Raw genomic sequence first — 17,231 nt, 5'->3', positions numbered from 1 at the left:
CTGCTGCCTATGGAAACACACACACATGCATATTCCCACACATACATGTGCTCGCATGGACACTTTCAGATGTGCGTGCACACACGCACGCAAATTCATATGAGCACAGAAAAACACAAAGCAAGTCCTCACACACGCGCTCACAGAGGGAGAGAGGGCTATCTGTGGGCCCAGTCATGCTTCACCCATGCAGAGGTGTCCGTTAGCAGAGGGAGTTATCATTGGCCATGGAGGCTTATTCCTCTGCCAGGGGAGACCATGCCAGGAAATGACTGATAACAGAGCACAGCGACAACTGGCTCGCACAGCAGCAGCACATGTAGAACCGGGCCGAGATGAAGGAATGATGGCAAATATGTGTACATGCATCATAAATTACAGCTTGGGCCGTCCCTCCTTTAGCCTTTCTACTAATGACATTTGTTTATATTCCATTAGCTCTGAAAGGGTAAACAGGATTGAGGAAGTAGCTCACTCAGAGGTAAAACCACATTTTTCTGATTTAATATCTTAAACATTATTTGTTGCAATGTCAAGCTGCAAAATGAAAATGCTCAGATATAATTAGCATGGAGGGAAATAGATGATTTGCGTGATCGGCCGAGAGAGAATCATAACTTTGAGTCATATGCTGTGGTATTTAATTCATTGATTTAATGTATTCACCGTAATGCCGTACTGCCATAATCGCTTTCTGTTTGTGCAAGGGAAATGGGAAGGGTTTTAAAATCCTTCACATTTCTTGACAGCTGAAGGACCAAGAATTTTTGAAGGGTTGAGAGTTTTCTTTTTTCAACGGAAAAATGCTCATGAGGTTGAAGGTATAATGTGTAACATTTCCGCATTCAAATGTCTAAAAACAAACTATGTTTTATATTTTGTTGAATTGTGTACTTACATTATCCAATATTTTTCCAACACTGTTAAAACCCAGAGAAATCTGTAATCTTATTCAAGGTAACGGCCTCTTACATTTGGTCGCCTGTCAATGGCATCATATTCCCTTTGTGCATGCGTCAGCATTGTCATGCCTATTTTCCCATAGGCTTGATATGTTCTTGATATAAAGAAAAAGAAAGGCGCCTGGGGGGCTAACCTGGTAGAGCGAGCGCCCATATTAAGAGGTTCACTCCTCAATGCAGCGGCCGCAGGTTCTACTCCGCCCTGCGGCCCTTCGCTGAATGTCATTCCCCCTCTCTCTCCCCTTTCATGTCTTCAGCTGTCCTATATAAATAACTGGCCAAAAATAATCTTAAAAAGACAGATTGAAAAGAGCTATTTTTGCAGATTAAATTGCACTAAAGGGAGATGGACTTTGCAAATGAATGCAGTTTGAATGGTAAAAATATGTTATACGCCACTGTGGAGATTGCAATGTTTAAGGTAAAAACAATGTCTTCCTACAAATTTGAGTGTGTAGGTTTTAGGGAGTATAACATCAGTAGGCTAAAAGCTGTAGGCGGATGATTTCAACATATTGACCCAGGGAAACATTGAACATTTGACCGAGAAGAAACATTGCTGAGAACATAAAACCACGTGTCATATTAAAAAGATATTGAGCTGGGGAGCATAGGACCCTGGGGACATAGATGCGCTTTCAAACTGTTGTCATATCAGTCAGCAAAATTAACGGTCGCCAGCTAGAAATGAGAACTTTATATTATCTAGCTCTGTCTGAAATGAAGAACTCATTATTTAAAAACAATATTAATGAATTCAAGTGGTACAACTGACAGCCGGTAGCAACAGTGACTAACTAAGTTTTGTGGAAAGTAGAGGAGCTGCCACACAGCTCAATGAACAAAGCATTAACAATTACCTTAGATGGAGGTTCAAATACCTTTCAAATATGTAAATGAGATTGTGCCAGCCTGTCCTTCATTCCAGTTTGGTGTTGAAACGGTAATGAATGGACAACTGTTACAACATAGAGTCCAAAGCATTTAGATGTTCTATAAATATAACTCTAAATAAAGGCAAAAAAGGACGAAATATGCTCACAATCACCTGTAATTCAAACAAGTTCAATTGACAGAAACCAGCACTTTGATTAAATGATTCTTTGATTCACTTTTGTCTGGTTTCTATGATGGGGAGGCATCAAAGCCAAGGCTGCAGATGAGATGTACAGGTTTGTGAGAATCTTTTTTATTTACCTGGTATGCTCTGGTCTCAAGGTTAGCTGCTTCATAATGAAGCAGCATTATCTCAGGTTGGATTGCATGTCGTCACTGACTAAAAGCTTTCTGCAAATTCAGTACAATGGTGATCTATTCTTTTCAGCTGAATTCCAATACAAGAATTACCCCCTGATCCCTGAAAAACTCTGAGGGTCATTTAATAAAATTCATTGCTGTTTTGAAGATATTTCCAAAATCCTTACCATCTGTATAAAAAAAAAAAATCTCAGTTTGCTGCATGATAAAATAGATGATATGCTGTATGTTTTTTCTCCTTTATTTAGAACAGCTAAAGGGAGACAGGTAATGGGGGATGGCACTCAGCAAAGGGCCTCGAGTCGGATTTGAACCCAGGCAAGGACTGAGCCTACATGGGGCGCACGCTCTACCACCTGAGCTAGAGGTTGCCCCTAGATGATATTTCTTAATCCAGGTTGCTGGAAATGAAAATATTAATCACTTGTATGAAAATATTGGAAAGAAACTTGAGCAAGAAGATATGTAATTTCGCTACCAGCTTTGTTTGGAAATAAAGATACAACATGAGAAACAAGTTACAGTTTTTTTTTTCGATTGCTACACGACAGTGGGCACATCTGGAGTAACGTGTGCACAACTCTCATAGGGAAAGCTCATAAAGCCTTGTGGGAAATAAAGAAACACCAAAATAGGAATGAAACAGTTATACATTGTACCGTTTGAGAGAAACAGTGAACAGGTAAAAGAGCAAAGATACCAATATGTCCAGGTAAGATGTCTGACGTTACATACACAGTTGTCCATAGTGTTTGGCTGCACTGAGCCCCGTTTGAGATGTGTGTGAAGAGTTGTGTTGCTGTGAATGAGTTTTGCAGGAGATGTGAACTGTTTAGCTCAGGTGACTGTTGGTAATGCGGACTGTGGTGTGAGTTTTGCACATATGGCTCCAATTGTGACCAGTGTCGTTTAGCAATCAAAAAAAATTTTTTTTTCATCCAGATGTTTAATGGAGTCCTTGATACTTGAGGACACCTTTAGAACAAGAGTAACTCTGGGGGTTATTAAAATAGCACCAGGTATATACCGTATCTTTAGGAAATTCAGAAGCTTAGCTCTGTAAATCAAATGCAAAGGCTAGGCTAACAAGTAAACACTGTGTGTGTGTGTGTGTGTGTGTGTGTGTGTGTGTGTGTGTGTGTGTGTGTGTGTGTGTGTGTGTGTGTGTGTGTGCGTGCGTGCGTGCGTGCGTGCGTGTGTGCGTGCAATCCCTTTTCTGTGTTTGTATGCAAAAAAAGAGAGACAGAGTGGGTGCATGTGTTATTTCTGCCGGGCTTCACACATTATGTGGACAAACAATCTATTCCAATTAAAGCAAGCTGCAGCCCTGGTGACCGCAGCCGGGGCTGTGCTCCATCGGATCACATCATCCTTTGAAAAACAACCAGATTGGCTGATTGTGCTTTGAAGGGAAACTGCGCCCTTAAAGAACAACTAGTGTGGGCTGGCAGCAGGGAGAGAGGTGTGGGGGTGGCAGGATGGCTCCAAGTTAGTCCAGAAAAGTTCCACAGCAAAAAGTGTGACAACTGAGGTGGAGGTAAGGAGGGGGGGAGGGCAACCGGGAGGAGGGCAAGGCCATTAATCCTGTTGTAGCCCTGGTTTGCCGCTCTTACTGCATGTGGGACGGGGAGGCATATTAATTACGTGGCTTAGATTAATTAGGTGATGTTTAGGGAAATCTGTGCCTGTAAAACTTTAGAGGGCTGCACAGCTGACTAGACTAATGGGCCGTTCATGAACTCCTAATAGACACTACTCTGATGTTGAGTAGTGTGTAAGTAGAGCACAGAATCAGACAGAAAACTTGCACCTGCACAAGCTTGAGCTATAGTTTTATATTATTTAAGTACTTCTTTGTCCCTCCCCTTATTCCTCAAGCTAAATAATCAATGTATTTATATTTGACAATGCATCAAATTACTTTGTGTAATGTGAAAGAGGTTGTAGTGACAAACCTACAGAGGATTACCACCCGACTTTTTATCCTCTTTTTAGCGCCTCTCAGCTTTCAGCTTGTTTTGGTTTCATGGCATTCAAATCTTTCTGGTTCACATCTTTACTTTGTTATACTTTAAAACAGCTGCCACTTGCGAACAGCCACAGCAGGCAGCTATTTTAAATAAAAAAGCCCCAATAGACACAAGTGTTCAGGTCCTTTACTTACTGTACTTTCTTACTTCTACTTACTTAGGGGGTGGCAGTAGCTCAGCCCGTAGGGACTTGCGTTGGGAACCGGAGGGTTGCTGGTTCAAGTCCCAGTACGGACCAAAGTACAGAGTGTGGATTGGTAGCTGGAGAGATGCCAGTTCACCTCCTGGGAACTACCAGGTGCTCTTGAGCAAGGCACCGTAACCCACCAACCTCTCAGGGTGCTGGTCCAGCACTGGCAGCCCACTCACTCTGACATCTCTCCATTTGTGCATGAATAGGTCCTGAGCATGTCTGTGTGTATTTCAGGCCTGTGTGTAGTAATTTCTAACAAACAGAGTGTAAATTGTAATTTCCCCACTGGGGATCAATAAACAGTATACATTATTATTATTAAATTACTTCTGCTAAACAAATTTGTATTCACATTTTGGACTTTACTCTAATCTTTGCTATTTTTGGTGAATCATTTGACAATTTTACCTTTTTGGGCCTGTAACAGTTAATTAAATGAAAGTGTTTCAGAAGTTTAAAGGAGTCTCTTTGGTGGAACTGATAACGTATAGACATGGCAAGGGGCCTTTACTACACATTGATTTTTGTTAGTAATAAAATACGGAAGCAGAACACGGAAACCAAAATTGTACTCAAGAAAAAGTACTTAGTTTCTTTCAAGCACTAGCGCTAAAGCTTCATATTATTTCCTAGTATGTTGTTTTCCCCCTTGTTCTTAAATAAGTAGTTTTGCAGTCTGTGGTGTTGAGATGAAAAACAGGTTTATCTGGAAATTGCGTAAGTCCTGGTTTCACCCTAAGAAACTTGACACCAACACTACCTGCTGTATTTTTTTTATTTTTATTTTTTAGGATTTGTTTTGAGCATTTCAGCTTTTAATGGAAAGGACAGCTAGATATGAAAGGTATAGCCTCGAAATCTAGATGCACCCCAGTGGCCAGGTCAGTCTAGCAACTCTCCGTTGGCTTGCAAGCTGGAAAAAACTAATTCTGACTGGGCCAATCACATCGTGTATAGAGTCGGTGGGCGGGCTTATGGCTGCTGCTGCTGTCTTTCGAATCAGCTTTGGCCACGACTCTGGGAGACTTGGAGCTAAGCTTTTCTTTGAGAAAAGAACAAAGAACGGCACTGAAGTCATTCTTAAAAAAGGAAGATGTGTTCGGAGTTTTGCCGACCGGATACGACAAAAGTTGAATCTAGCAACTAGCTTCCTCCTTCGTTGCTCTGCCTGGTTGTAGCGCTATCCTATTGCGTGCAGAGGGAATTTGAAAGACAACCGTTTATCCCGCCCCTCGGATTGATCCCTGCCAATGGTGTGTTCCCAGACCCAACATCTTGATGTGGGTCTGGCTTGTCAGGTTAATGAAATGAAAGAGAGAGGGGGAAGACACGCAGGAAATCGTCCAGATCGGACTCAAACCCTGGACCTTCTGCATCAAGGCATACACCTCTATAGATGTGCCCCTGCTCTATCAACTGAGCTAAACCTGCTGTATTCTTGATTTGAAGAAAACTGAAAGCAATACAAGCAGAACATGCCAGTTGTGTGCCGTTGCTGAAAATGCCAAATGATGCAAGCAGCTGTCTGATAATCTTACAGCAAAGATCAGCCTCCACACACTTTCTTTTTACTCTGTCTCCTCCCTTCTTCCCTACGCCTGCAGCCAAACCTGTTCTGCTGATAGCCATTGATAGTCTTACTCAACACTATCACTATAAAAAACAACACGTGTTAACTGCAGGCAGATCAGGGAATAGTATTCCTGCTGTCTGACGGGAAAAAAGAAACAGAGCGATAGAAAGAAATATTGCTTTGGTCTTCATTTAAGGGGCAATAAGGTTAACATCCTGTCTGCTGAGTCCCAGTAAGCCCCTGAGTAAATCTAGGCCACATTCAAATATGAAACAGCTACTGTAGGTTTTTGGGAGCTTAATGTCTTCCAGACGGTGCTGCTGATGTTTTCAAAGTAGTAATAAGATTTGAATAAATAATCCCTTGGCTCTCTAAAAAAAACTGAGTATGAAGATCTCCCCCTTGGGCATAAACAACTTCATCTTTTGATTTCTCATGGTTGGGATTGGGCTCGAATCTGAGTTTACCTATCTGCCCACTCTCAATTCTCTTACAGTAATTTATCATACTAAAAGTTACTCCTGTTACTGTGTAAAAAAAAACAACTGACAATTAAAGCAAGGATTGTTGGATGATGAGAATTAAACCACCTTCCCAACAGCACAACTATTTCATAGACACCACTGTATCACATTGTAGTCTACATAAACTGACAGAGGTTGACCAAACAAGAAATCCAAGACAGTTGCATCATTGATGTATGTGCATCTCACATACAGCACCTACGTTCAAAACATCCTGTCAGTAAATACACTCAGAAAACAGTGTGATCCAGTAATCCATAGAGATGGGTGCTGCCTATACACAGACACATACTCATGCCTGTTAACGGAGTGGACTCGAGTCATCCTCTTCGATTGTCAAGATCTGAAGACAAATTGCAACAGCAGACGGATACATCATGAATGAATAAAAAATAGATAAACCAAAAAGGAAGAAAAAAGCATCAGACATGCTAAAAATAAAATATATCTTTATTATGGTATTAATTCTTCACCTTTTGGGAAAAAAATTCACAGTACACCGTGATGATCAACAAATATATGACGTGCGCAGAAAATTGAAATATATAATTCTTACATGAAAGAAACATTTGAGTAATGGCTCGCGCCAGAAAGTGACAAAATCATAGCAGCAGGTACAGGTCCTTTAGAGCTCTAAATGCAGTTAGACGTTAATAATGCCATATTATATGAAGTGAAACATGAACTGGCACAGTCTAAATGTCATTATAAGTTTTTGATCAGTTGAGCTAAACAGTAGTGACTTTTTTTAACAGTCCAAAAAGACAGTAAAATGCATATGTTTGACAATGAAAAGAAATAAGACATGCACTAAGAAAGCATGTCATGAACTTCAGTCTGTCCTTGTATTTGGCTCAATCATACTCCTGTAACAAATGTAGACTACTAGTACAAAAATAGATTGAGTTTAAATTTACATTAGCTTTGTCTCTTAATCTACATTGTTAATGAGGAAAACAGATTATCCCCAAGCAACTCTACGCCAACCTACTGAGACTCAGACGCTCATTTCCAGTTGAATGGTCGGCCCACCAGCTCAAAGAACTTTTTGTTGGGTTCGTGAAAGAACTGGTAGAGTTTTTGTAGGATGGCAGGCGCCACATGAGGGTGAGCCCTGCCTTTTGAATCATGTAAACACCGTTCTCGCCCATGGTCTCTCAAACAGTAGAATCCTTTAGTTTTATTGAAGTAAAAATTTGAAGCGTTTATCTGGGGCTCCAGCTTTAAGAATCTTTCCACCTTTTTCATCTCGGGGAAGGGGTCCCTGATCAACTCATCCCCGTCCACCACGTGAATGCTCTCCAGTGGGAAGTACTGCAGCCAGTTCTGCATGTGAACATAGTACAGGCTGCGATTGAGAGCCTTGTATCCCAGGTTGATCTCGCCGTCCTTCACCAGAACGGACTCGATGGGCTGGTAGCGCTTGTGTTTCTGGAGGCGGTTGTAAAAGACCTGGGTGTAGTCCGACAGCACCCGCCCCGTGGGGTCTCTGAGGATGAGCAGCAGTTTGATGTCAGGGTTCATCTGATAAATGCGTTTGGGGACTTTGCTGGAGGTGAAGTAGGCCGGCGTTTTCTCAACCGTCAGCTGGTCGGGGAAGGCGTAGGGCATCTGGCTGAGATACCAAGGCAGGCCCTTCTGAAAGTGACTCTCCCAGTCAAAGAAGTGCACCTCGTTCTGAGCCGCCGCCACTGCACTGTGCAGACTGAGCATCTCTATCAGAGCCCGCGTTCCCCCCTTCCTCACGCCAATAATTATAATCTGAGGAAGCTGTTGGAGGGTCCCGTTTGGGTGGCTGGTGGTGTCGTCGTTGTCGATGGGTGATGAGGTGGAAGGTGGCCCCTCGTTAGCCATGGGTCTGGAGGGGACGGGGGGAGACTGCATTGCAAAAAGCAGCAGCCCGAGGAGCACGGCTGCCATGAGGGAGGTCCTGACACTGGAGGATTTCAGCCTGGCAAAAGCACCAAAACTGTATCCCACATTGAAAAAGCAGCTGCCTGAGCACAAGGGTCCAATTGAAAAGCAAAAAGAACTGTATCTTCTCTGCCAGGAGCAGTAACTGCAAGGGAAGAAAACAGCTGTTATTAGAAGATACCTGGCGAACATCTGGCAGAGAGACAAAACACCTCTCGAAAATACCTTTACACAATTTATCCCACATAGGCTATAAATAACATTATCACAGTTTTGTGTCTCAAAGGGAGCAACATTTGCATGATTTAATTTATGACTATTAAGGTGATTAAACGTTAAACTGCCCCCCAGTAACATCTGTAAGGCAACAAACCGTAAATCATCAACGTTTTAAAAAGGAAAAACAAGTATCAGTACAGTTGGCTATTAGTCTTCATTTTATGTCCTTAAAACGACCATGTTTCAGTATCATCATCAGTATCATTATTCAGCTAATACAATATATTCAACGCACCATGGCATAAAAACAGATCACCTTGAAAAAAAGCCTAGATAAACTAAGTTTATCTGGTATAATTCTCCATAACTACTGCTTTATGATCAACAAAGATGTTGTAAAGTGATGCAATAGGCTATTGTTAATATTTAATGAACAATAAGGACATGTTAAACACTGAATCTGAGTTCGGAGATATGTAGCTACAGGCTACAGGAAATAAGCAGGTGTGGTGAATATTGCTTATTTAAAGGCTGGATGACAGCTATAACAGACATAAACTATAACAGAAATAATCGCATGTTTTACACCTACTGTCATGTATAATACATATATTTTTTTTATATAATATAGCCTTGCTTATGGTATCTCTAATGTGACATTAGTTTGTCTACTTTGCTACCTCGCTCTGGACAAAGAAATCCACGAAGTGCCGCCGGTCTCTTACCTTTCTAACTATAATCCTCTCGACTCGACGAAGATTTCATTTCGTGCAGCGTTGAACTCTCTGTTCACGGCACCAGTACTTCCAAAACTGCGGGTTTATGTTCCGGCTCTAGACAGTCTCCGTGGTCTCTTCCGAGCGCACAAAACTCGCCTTGGACGCAGGGTCACAACTTCACCGGAGCGCCTCCTCTGTGCTCTGCTTCCGAGCCCGGCTGTCCTCCCGGTCTGTAGTGTCAGCTGTTGAAGCCTACGCCTACTGTACGCCTGCAGGACCACTCCCCCCTGTGACTCACGTTGTTGTAATGTTATGGTATTTGACGGAGATAACGATGCTGCTAAGAGTGATATGAGGAGAGGAAGTGAAGCAGGTGACCCAGGTGTGACAGCTCATGGACACACGTGCACCACCACACGGCTACATTTGGCCAAAGACACAAGTGAACTAAAGTGGAGAATAAAACAACATTGTGATGTGATAATGTGTCAAACAGAAAGAAAATTGCTGTAATATCGCAGGGACTTCTGTAAGCAATAGCTGGAAATAAAGATAATTTACCAACAAGCCCAAAATATTCAAATCAAGCCGTGTGACTTGCTCTTTACAAAATACTGTAGCCCACAGTGAGGCTGCGCCTTCTCAGGATTTGGACTGAAAAAGGCTTTTCAGTGGAAACCTCCAGGAGTCCTCTCTTCAGTCTTTGCTTTCAGTGATCAATGAAAGACACAGCCCATGTTATTCATCCCTGGCATTCTTCTCCTCCTTTGTCCACAGTGCAAGTGGATCTGTGTGTTGCACAATCTCACCACCTGTTGAGCTGGATTTTTTGCTTTACATTTATTGTGATTTGAGATGTTCAAATCCTTTCAGCAATTGTCCAGCAACAGCAGGTCCCAAATTTCGCTCCAATCCAAACTGCAGATTTACTGATGTTGAATACAAAGCACTGTAGTGCTTTGCAATTTCCTCTGAGTCACATTTTGAATGTACAGTCAGCGTGAGAAAGTTGGAATGACTTCACAGAGTCGATGAGTAAGTGACACATCACTAATTTCGAATGACTTTCAAATACCAGTTTGTTTCTCACGGCAGTGAGTTGCTTGCTTATGATGCCCAACGTAGGTTCATTTTCATGGTGTGACAAAGTCATGTTCAAGTGAATACTATTTAATATTTTGTAAGCTGTAATTGCGTTTGGAGTAAAGTATAGCATGTTTCCCATGCTGATAATAAGCCTAAAGCATTGAAGGCTTAAGGGCCACGCAATTGAATATGGATGCATCAGATTTTACCTATGTTTGCGAAAAAAAATTCTGCTGTGTAGGTCATTTAAGTTAAGGTCATTACACACATTAAAGCAACGCTCTACGCGTACAAGCAGTAAGTTCGGTGCCACAGTAAAAGGTCAACCCCACTTCTTAAATACATCCCTTCCTGAAGAGAGAATGCAAACACATGTGCTTTACTTATTCAGTGCACAAAGTACAAATGCTGATACGACCAAGACTTTCCCCCACACATTGATTTTTAGATGCAGTTTAGTAATCCTCACATTCTGCCCTCGTGAGAAATGTGAATTCAGCAGAGTCGTGGAGCCAGCTCCTACAATATAACCCCGCTTTGAGGATCATCAGAAGCGTTCGACCACATTAACATGACAATAGTACATATTCACAGACCATAAATTCCCTCGGCGCCACCTCAGCGACTTCCCTCACCCTAAGCTCTAAACAGGATGAAATAACAATAATAACTCCTCTGTGCTTTAATGTGTGTCACATATGCACTGCATATTTCATCTTTAAAGTGCTAAAACTCCTTCTTATTAAACACTTTAATGACGGTACTGACAAATTAAGTGTTTCACCCAAACAACAAGTCACTTTCACTGCAGATGTAAGTCAGAGAAATCTCGGAGGTGTTGCTACATGGTCAGCATAATGGAAAACATTTTCTTTTTCAAATGTGTACTGCATTAAAAACAGGTTTTATCTGGCAGGCTTAACAGATTCCAAATGGGTATGCAGATTATTATGGGTAAATAAATGATATGCCTGCTCTGTGTGTGTCATGGCTCTGATACCAATCTGTCTTGTGAAAATACTGTAAAACCTGAAAATATGTCTGTTTCACCTGCTCGCACATTTAGATGTTTAATGCCACTACTCGTATGTTCTGCAGAGGATACTCTAAACAGCTGTTAATCTCATGCATACTCATGTTTATAACTAACGTTCTCTAATTCAAATAGAACTGTAGTCAAATTTAGGCTAAATGTATTGCTGTCTAGCACATCGTTATACAGAAACAGATTCATACACGGAGGATTTTGCGCATCAAATATTCCCATTTAGGAAAGTATCACTGATGATCTTTTTCATGGACACAGTAGAGCTTTGACAATCCTGCAGGCTCTGTGTAACATGAGGCTGCATCATATTATTGTTTTCCATCTACTTTCTCATTACTAGTTTTTCATACAAAGCGTAGCTAGACCCTCAGGCTAGAAATGTTAATGTTGTTTGGCTTTTATCCTCCAAATTAACTTTCTTGAATGGGAAATTTCTTGTAATGCACTTTTTCTTTTTTTTTTAATTAATGCAATGAAAATATATTCAATACATTATGGTTCTTTGCCATTCCTAACACCTGAGGGGGACAGTTATTAACAACTGTTATTTCGCCATTATCTCGCTAATATTTTCTATCGCCTATTTTCACAGTTTAATTATAAGCACTGTGAATCATCGGCTGCCACACACCCACCCGTGTCACACTGCAGGTCATCGAGCTCGTTCTATAGCTTCAGCTTTTTAATCAAACACTGTACGTTGTTCAAGTGGGCTCAACTGTACGAATCATTACTGTCATTAATTATGGTGGCAATACAAGATGATGGCAAATAACAAAAATTATAATAACACAAATTGAAGCTGATGATATGTCGCCAGCTGTCAGTGTCACATCCATTGAAACTGAGAAAGCTATAGAAAAACAAAAACGAACACCTACAAATTGAATTAATCTCTTTGTTGTGTAACAATTCTCAAATCAATTTATTTTCAATTGTGACAGAAACATGGTTAAACATGGAGTACTTTCTTTTGTTTTATAGTAAAAGTTGGCAGGCCAGTTTCGGTGCTCAGAACATAGCATAATGTCCGATTGGTTGGGAGAAGTTGACAGGAATAAGAATTACATCAGGATAACGTAATTAAGATCATATGATCCGTTTCTAGAAAGCTGCCAAACCAGATGAATGCAAACTAAAGAACACACGCACTAAACGTAATACAATATTACGGTGTATGAAAACAGTTTCTCAACTGACAAAAGTAACAATGCAAAAAAAAAAAGTAAGAACATCAAATTGTTCTCACAATTCTGTGTGACGTTTAATGACGTGATTACTCATTATGCATCAGTTTGTGCATCACAATGCGGAAAAAAACCCAGATTTGTAAGATAAAGCGGGAAGGGGAAGGAAGGGGAAAGCGATTTGGGCTCGATCATCATGCCCGGGCATGCACATGACGTTTACTCCTGGGAAAGCAATAGTGGCGCTACATGAGAAACGGGAGTGTTTCGTAATGACTCATCTGGGCTTCCATATGGACACATGCAGGAAACATGCAGTGAACTCTTTTTACACATTTTCCAGAAAACAGTAGTGTTAACTGTCGACAGGGGAGACTTCTTTGACATGATCAACATATAAATATTGTCCAATAAACAGATTTAGTTTATCTTTGACAAGCATTTTGAATAAACACAATGAGAGCTTTTTCCCTTCACTCCAGCTGTCACTTCGCTTTGTTTTGAAATGAATTAGGGGACAGCATAAAAGCTTTCATGCAAAGATCTTTGAGTGTCTTCGCTCAGGTTTACTTTATTTATTGAATAACAAAGAGTCTGCATGATTATTTAATCTCCTCAGGCAAGTCATTGCCAATTAAACAAATAGATCATGGAATATGTTGAAACAAATAAGCATCTTTGTTTGTTGACATTTATGCACAAAGGTTGTTCTGTGAAAGTAAACATCATTATCAGTCAGGAGTGCTGAAGATGCTGCATTTTCCACAGGTTTACAGTTCTGCAGAACGACGAGGGATTATTATTTATAACCCGCAGTAAAGGCTAAAACAAGGAGAAATCTGTCTGTATTGGTAATTACTGCAGAATTTGGGGTCTCTGCCAGGTGCAAATCCTTGGAAATGGCCTTCATTACGGGGAAGCTCGCAGACTGTGGCTAAGAAGTGAGGATAATGACAATGTGGGATTAACCCTGCTTCCAACTCTCTGTACTCCTCTTCCTCCAAGCCCTCCCTCCACAGCCACCGCCAGCCAACCTCTTCTCTCCCCATCCCTCGTTTCTCAAAAGAGCCCCTTCTCTCAGACAATACGAAAGCTTGCCGAAGAGGGTTTTGATCATCCTGTGATGCGGAGCTGTGTGACAGGTCTCAGACACAGATATTTAGTTTCACACTCAAAGAACCCCAAATCAGGAGATTAGTGGAAATACTTCTGACACAGCTGCAGCTGAAATATTTTACTACACTGCAACAAGCCGTTACCCCTACAATATCTCTACCTCAAAAAGGGAGCTGGATGCTTGGCTGTTTTGTATGTGAATGTTAGTGGTGCTTGTGTGTGTGTGTGTGTGTGTGTGTGTATGTGTGTGTGCCTTTTAAAAAACGTTTTTCATCTTCTCTCATTTTTTGCCGGTACTTATGCTTCCCCTCTCTTCTCAAAGTCAGTCCAAGGTTTACAATGAGGTCTGAATCAGCCAGCCTTTTCTATTTAAAAGTAAGTTTTCAAGCGAATGAAAAGAAGGATTAACAGCTATTTGGTGTGAAAAATGTTTTTGGAATGGAAATCTACGTGAGTGGATTGGAAAACTCTCCCCAATCTGCATCGGGGCATTTGTTAATACTGAAAGCAGTGAAAGCATTTTCTATTTCATATCCAGCTCTGTTTATTGGTGATGTTATGTGTTCATTAAAATAAAAATCTTTGACCTGCGTGAAACCGTTGTCATAATTAGAGGTGTCAGCGGCTGCAAACTGAATTTATTTTAGCAAGATGATAAGGAAAAATGTTGCTAACATTTGAACAACTAAACTGAAACTGAGAACGGCTTAGAAAACATGAGCTGACCTGTCAGGTTGGACCTAGAGCAGATGTTGAACTCTAGAGTCAGATGTTCAGGTGGCTGTAAACCCCATCTGTGTGGAAAAAAAGGGGAAGACATCAACACCATATGATTATGAAATCTGAAAGCTTTTTATTTCTCTCACAAAAGACTTGGCCAAGAGGAGCCACAACACAGTTTGTCACTGTCGGAAAAATAATGAAAACAACAGCATGTAGGAATTAACACACACTTCAAGTGGCTCCCTTTAAAATCCAATATGGCACCACGACGAAAGCACTGACATGTGTTTTATTTACTATATTTACTATACTGGTGTTTCTGTTCACTCATTGGAGAAACTGACTCCACACTGGGCTGCGGCCTTTTGTGAAATCATGTTGCTCCTATTTGCAAATATATATATATATGTTTTTAATAAAATACAAAAACCCAACTTGGTTCTAGTCTCAGACTGTCTTATTTGTTTCAATTTACTAAACTCTGAAAACTCTTCCCCCTGTTGCAAAGGAAACTTCCACTACAACATCACACGCTGGATGTCAGCCTTTATCCCAGCAATGAACATCTGTTGAGACAGACTTGGGCAAACACAGACTGGGCAGGCTGCAGGAAGTTTTACCCAGAGCCAATATATCAGTCTACTCTAATAATCATTATAAATTGACCTATATATGATATTTTTACACTGTAGTATTGCTCCCTTTAACTTTACTGTTTTACAACCTGTTTAACACTCTTTGTGTGTATATATACATGCATACATACTGTACATGTAGGCCTACTACATAACTAATTATTCAGTTTATTCATTTTGCAATTATTATACACCTGAATACAAATTTATATTATTTTATTTATGATATATGTTATCCCTATATTTAAACTTGCACTATTTCATGTCTTAGATTCTCTTACCTTTCTTTTACTTGCCTGATTTTATTTTTATACAACACGAGCATTGTTGAAGAGAGCATAAAGAGCTAAGATTTAAGAACGACTGCTTCTCTATAACTGTTGTGCAGTTGTGCGTGTGCAACTTGAAACTTGCTACTTTCACATGACCTGAGTACTTCTTCCACCTCTGTACAGCTGAGTGGTTGGGGTTAGGCATTTCACCCATTTGACATATGATTTCACCTCGAGTGGTTAAGGTTGGGGTTAGGGGATTGGTCAGGGGATAGGACCTGTACATGTAAGCATGGACGCCTGGCCAATAGTAGTGTGCGAATGCTAATGAAGGGCGGGTCTTGGCGTGGCCATAGTGGGAAGAAAATATATCGCGATTCGCGAGCACCACACGCACCCAGGCAGCCCGGATTTGTGAAAATGGCGGTGTAAAATCGACTCCCCTCCCACCGCTTTGATTTAGTACAACTAATTAAGTTCACCTGCCAACAGTCCCTTCATGTTGCTTCTGGTTTTGGACGACTTTATGGAGGAAATAAGTAGGTAGGCCTATGTTTTACCTGTAACGTCGATTCCCTCGGCGGGCGGCGGTTGGCCATCAAACTGCGCACTTCTACCGGAGTGCTTTCCTGTCCTACTGTGGGAGCTTTGGGAACAGCACCGACTCCTGTCCAGCAAGATGCACCTGAGACTACCACAGCATCACTCCATATAGGCCTATAGCCTACAGGTAAGCTTTTAGCTACTTTTGCTAGCATGTTTATTGTGAGTCACTATGCTAGTAGCGGTCTATGTAACGTAAGGCTACTGTCAATATGGCTGCAATGCTAACTGCTGTTGGCTTGTTTTGGCGCAAATCTGCTCCTGGTTGTTGGTTGCTAGCTGATATTTTTCTCTGCTTGATATATCAATCTGTGTTGTGTGCTTTGTGGTTGTTGTCTGGCAAGTGCATAATGATGCTTTCATGCTGGTTACTTTTAGATTTACAAAGTGGTGAAATATACTCATGTTTGAGAACGTTTTTTGTGTGTTATGATGACCTGAACAAACTAACGTTAAGGCATTGTGTAGGCTGTTTAGGTGGCTGTAGGGGTGTAAACTTAACTGTTGTCTTGCTCATAGCTCATTCACTTAAAGCCCTCTAATACTGCCTTTATGGTAGGGTTAGGCAATATAACCATACATTCCAAAAAACAATACATTTTTTTTTCTAGGTCGCATATTTTTTTCATAAACTGTTTCGCAATTGATTTTCCAGAAAATCACAACATGAATTTATATATAATAATTGAGATTTAATCCATTTGCATGCTTGGGATGGGTTAAATCATTATTATCATATGTCAACTTTTGGTGGATTAGTATTCATTCAATGATCTCAAGTTCCAAGCAAATTATAATAAAAACAAATGGTTCCATGTAGTATAGTTTATGTTTTGAACATCAGTGTGATTATTTTAAGAGATCTTCTGCACATTACAAATATCAATTTTAGAAAAAGAGTCATATTAATATTGGTATTGATTTCGGCCATGTCGCCCAGCCCTATTCATGGGAAACTTGGCATGACTTTTTGCTAGAGATGCACAGATTACAATTTTCTAGGCCGATTCCGATTTTTCATTGAGCCGATACGATTCAATTTTTTTCTAACTACTCTAAAGCACACACAAATATTTATTTTCTATCTTTTCTTTAATAGAACATTTTGCATAGAACATTTTTTTGAACAGATAATCGATCGCTATAAAATAGAACTATATAAATTACTCC

At 40.6% G+C, this 17,231-nt stretch overlaps 1 protein-coding gene and 1 long non-coding RNA gene across 3 annotated transcripts in view; one reads left to right on the top strand and one right to left on the bottom strand.

Annotated features, from left to right (window-relative positions):
* Positions 1-6,971: 6,971 nt before the first annotated feature.
* On the bottom strand, positions 6,972-9,753 carry hs3st1 (heparan sulfate (glucosamine) 3-O-sulfotransferase 1). Its single transcript, XM_028589724.1, has 2 exons — positions 9,398-9,753; positions 6,972-8,598 (listed from the first exon to the last, which is right to left on the bottom strand). Exon 2 carries the CDS (start codon positions 8,457-8,459, stop codon positions 7,545-7,547), a length of 915 nt encoding a protein of 304 aa, XP_028445525.1. The 5' UTR covers positions 8,460-8,598; positions 9,398-9,753; the 3' UTR covers positions 6,972-7,544.
* Positions 9,754-15,836: 6,083 nt separating this feature from the next.
* Positions 15,837-17,231, top strand: part of LOC114562548 (uncharacterized) — a 227,747-nt gene continuing 226,352 nt past the window's right edge. For both annotated transcript variants that reach the window (XR_003693512.1, XR_003693513.1), the window contains exon 1: positions 15,837-16,188. This is a non-coding gene — a long non-coding RNA (uncharacterized LOC114562548). The remainder of the gene's footprint in view (positions 16,189-17,231) is intronic.

The sequence above is a fragment of the Perca flavescens genome, chromosome 10, assembly GCF_004354835.1.
Source record: "Perca flavescens isolate YP-PL-M2 chromosome 10, PFLA_1.0, whole genome shotgun sequence".
NCBI lineage: Eukaryota > Metazoa > Chordata > Actinopteri > Perciformes > Percidae > Perca > Perca flavescens.
Note: the sequence above shows the minus strand (reverse complement) of the source record. Positions and strands in the feature narration are given on the sequence as shown.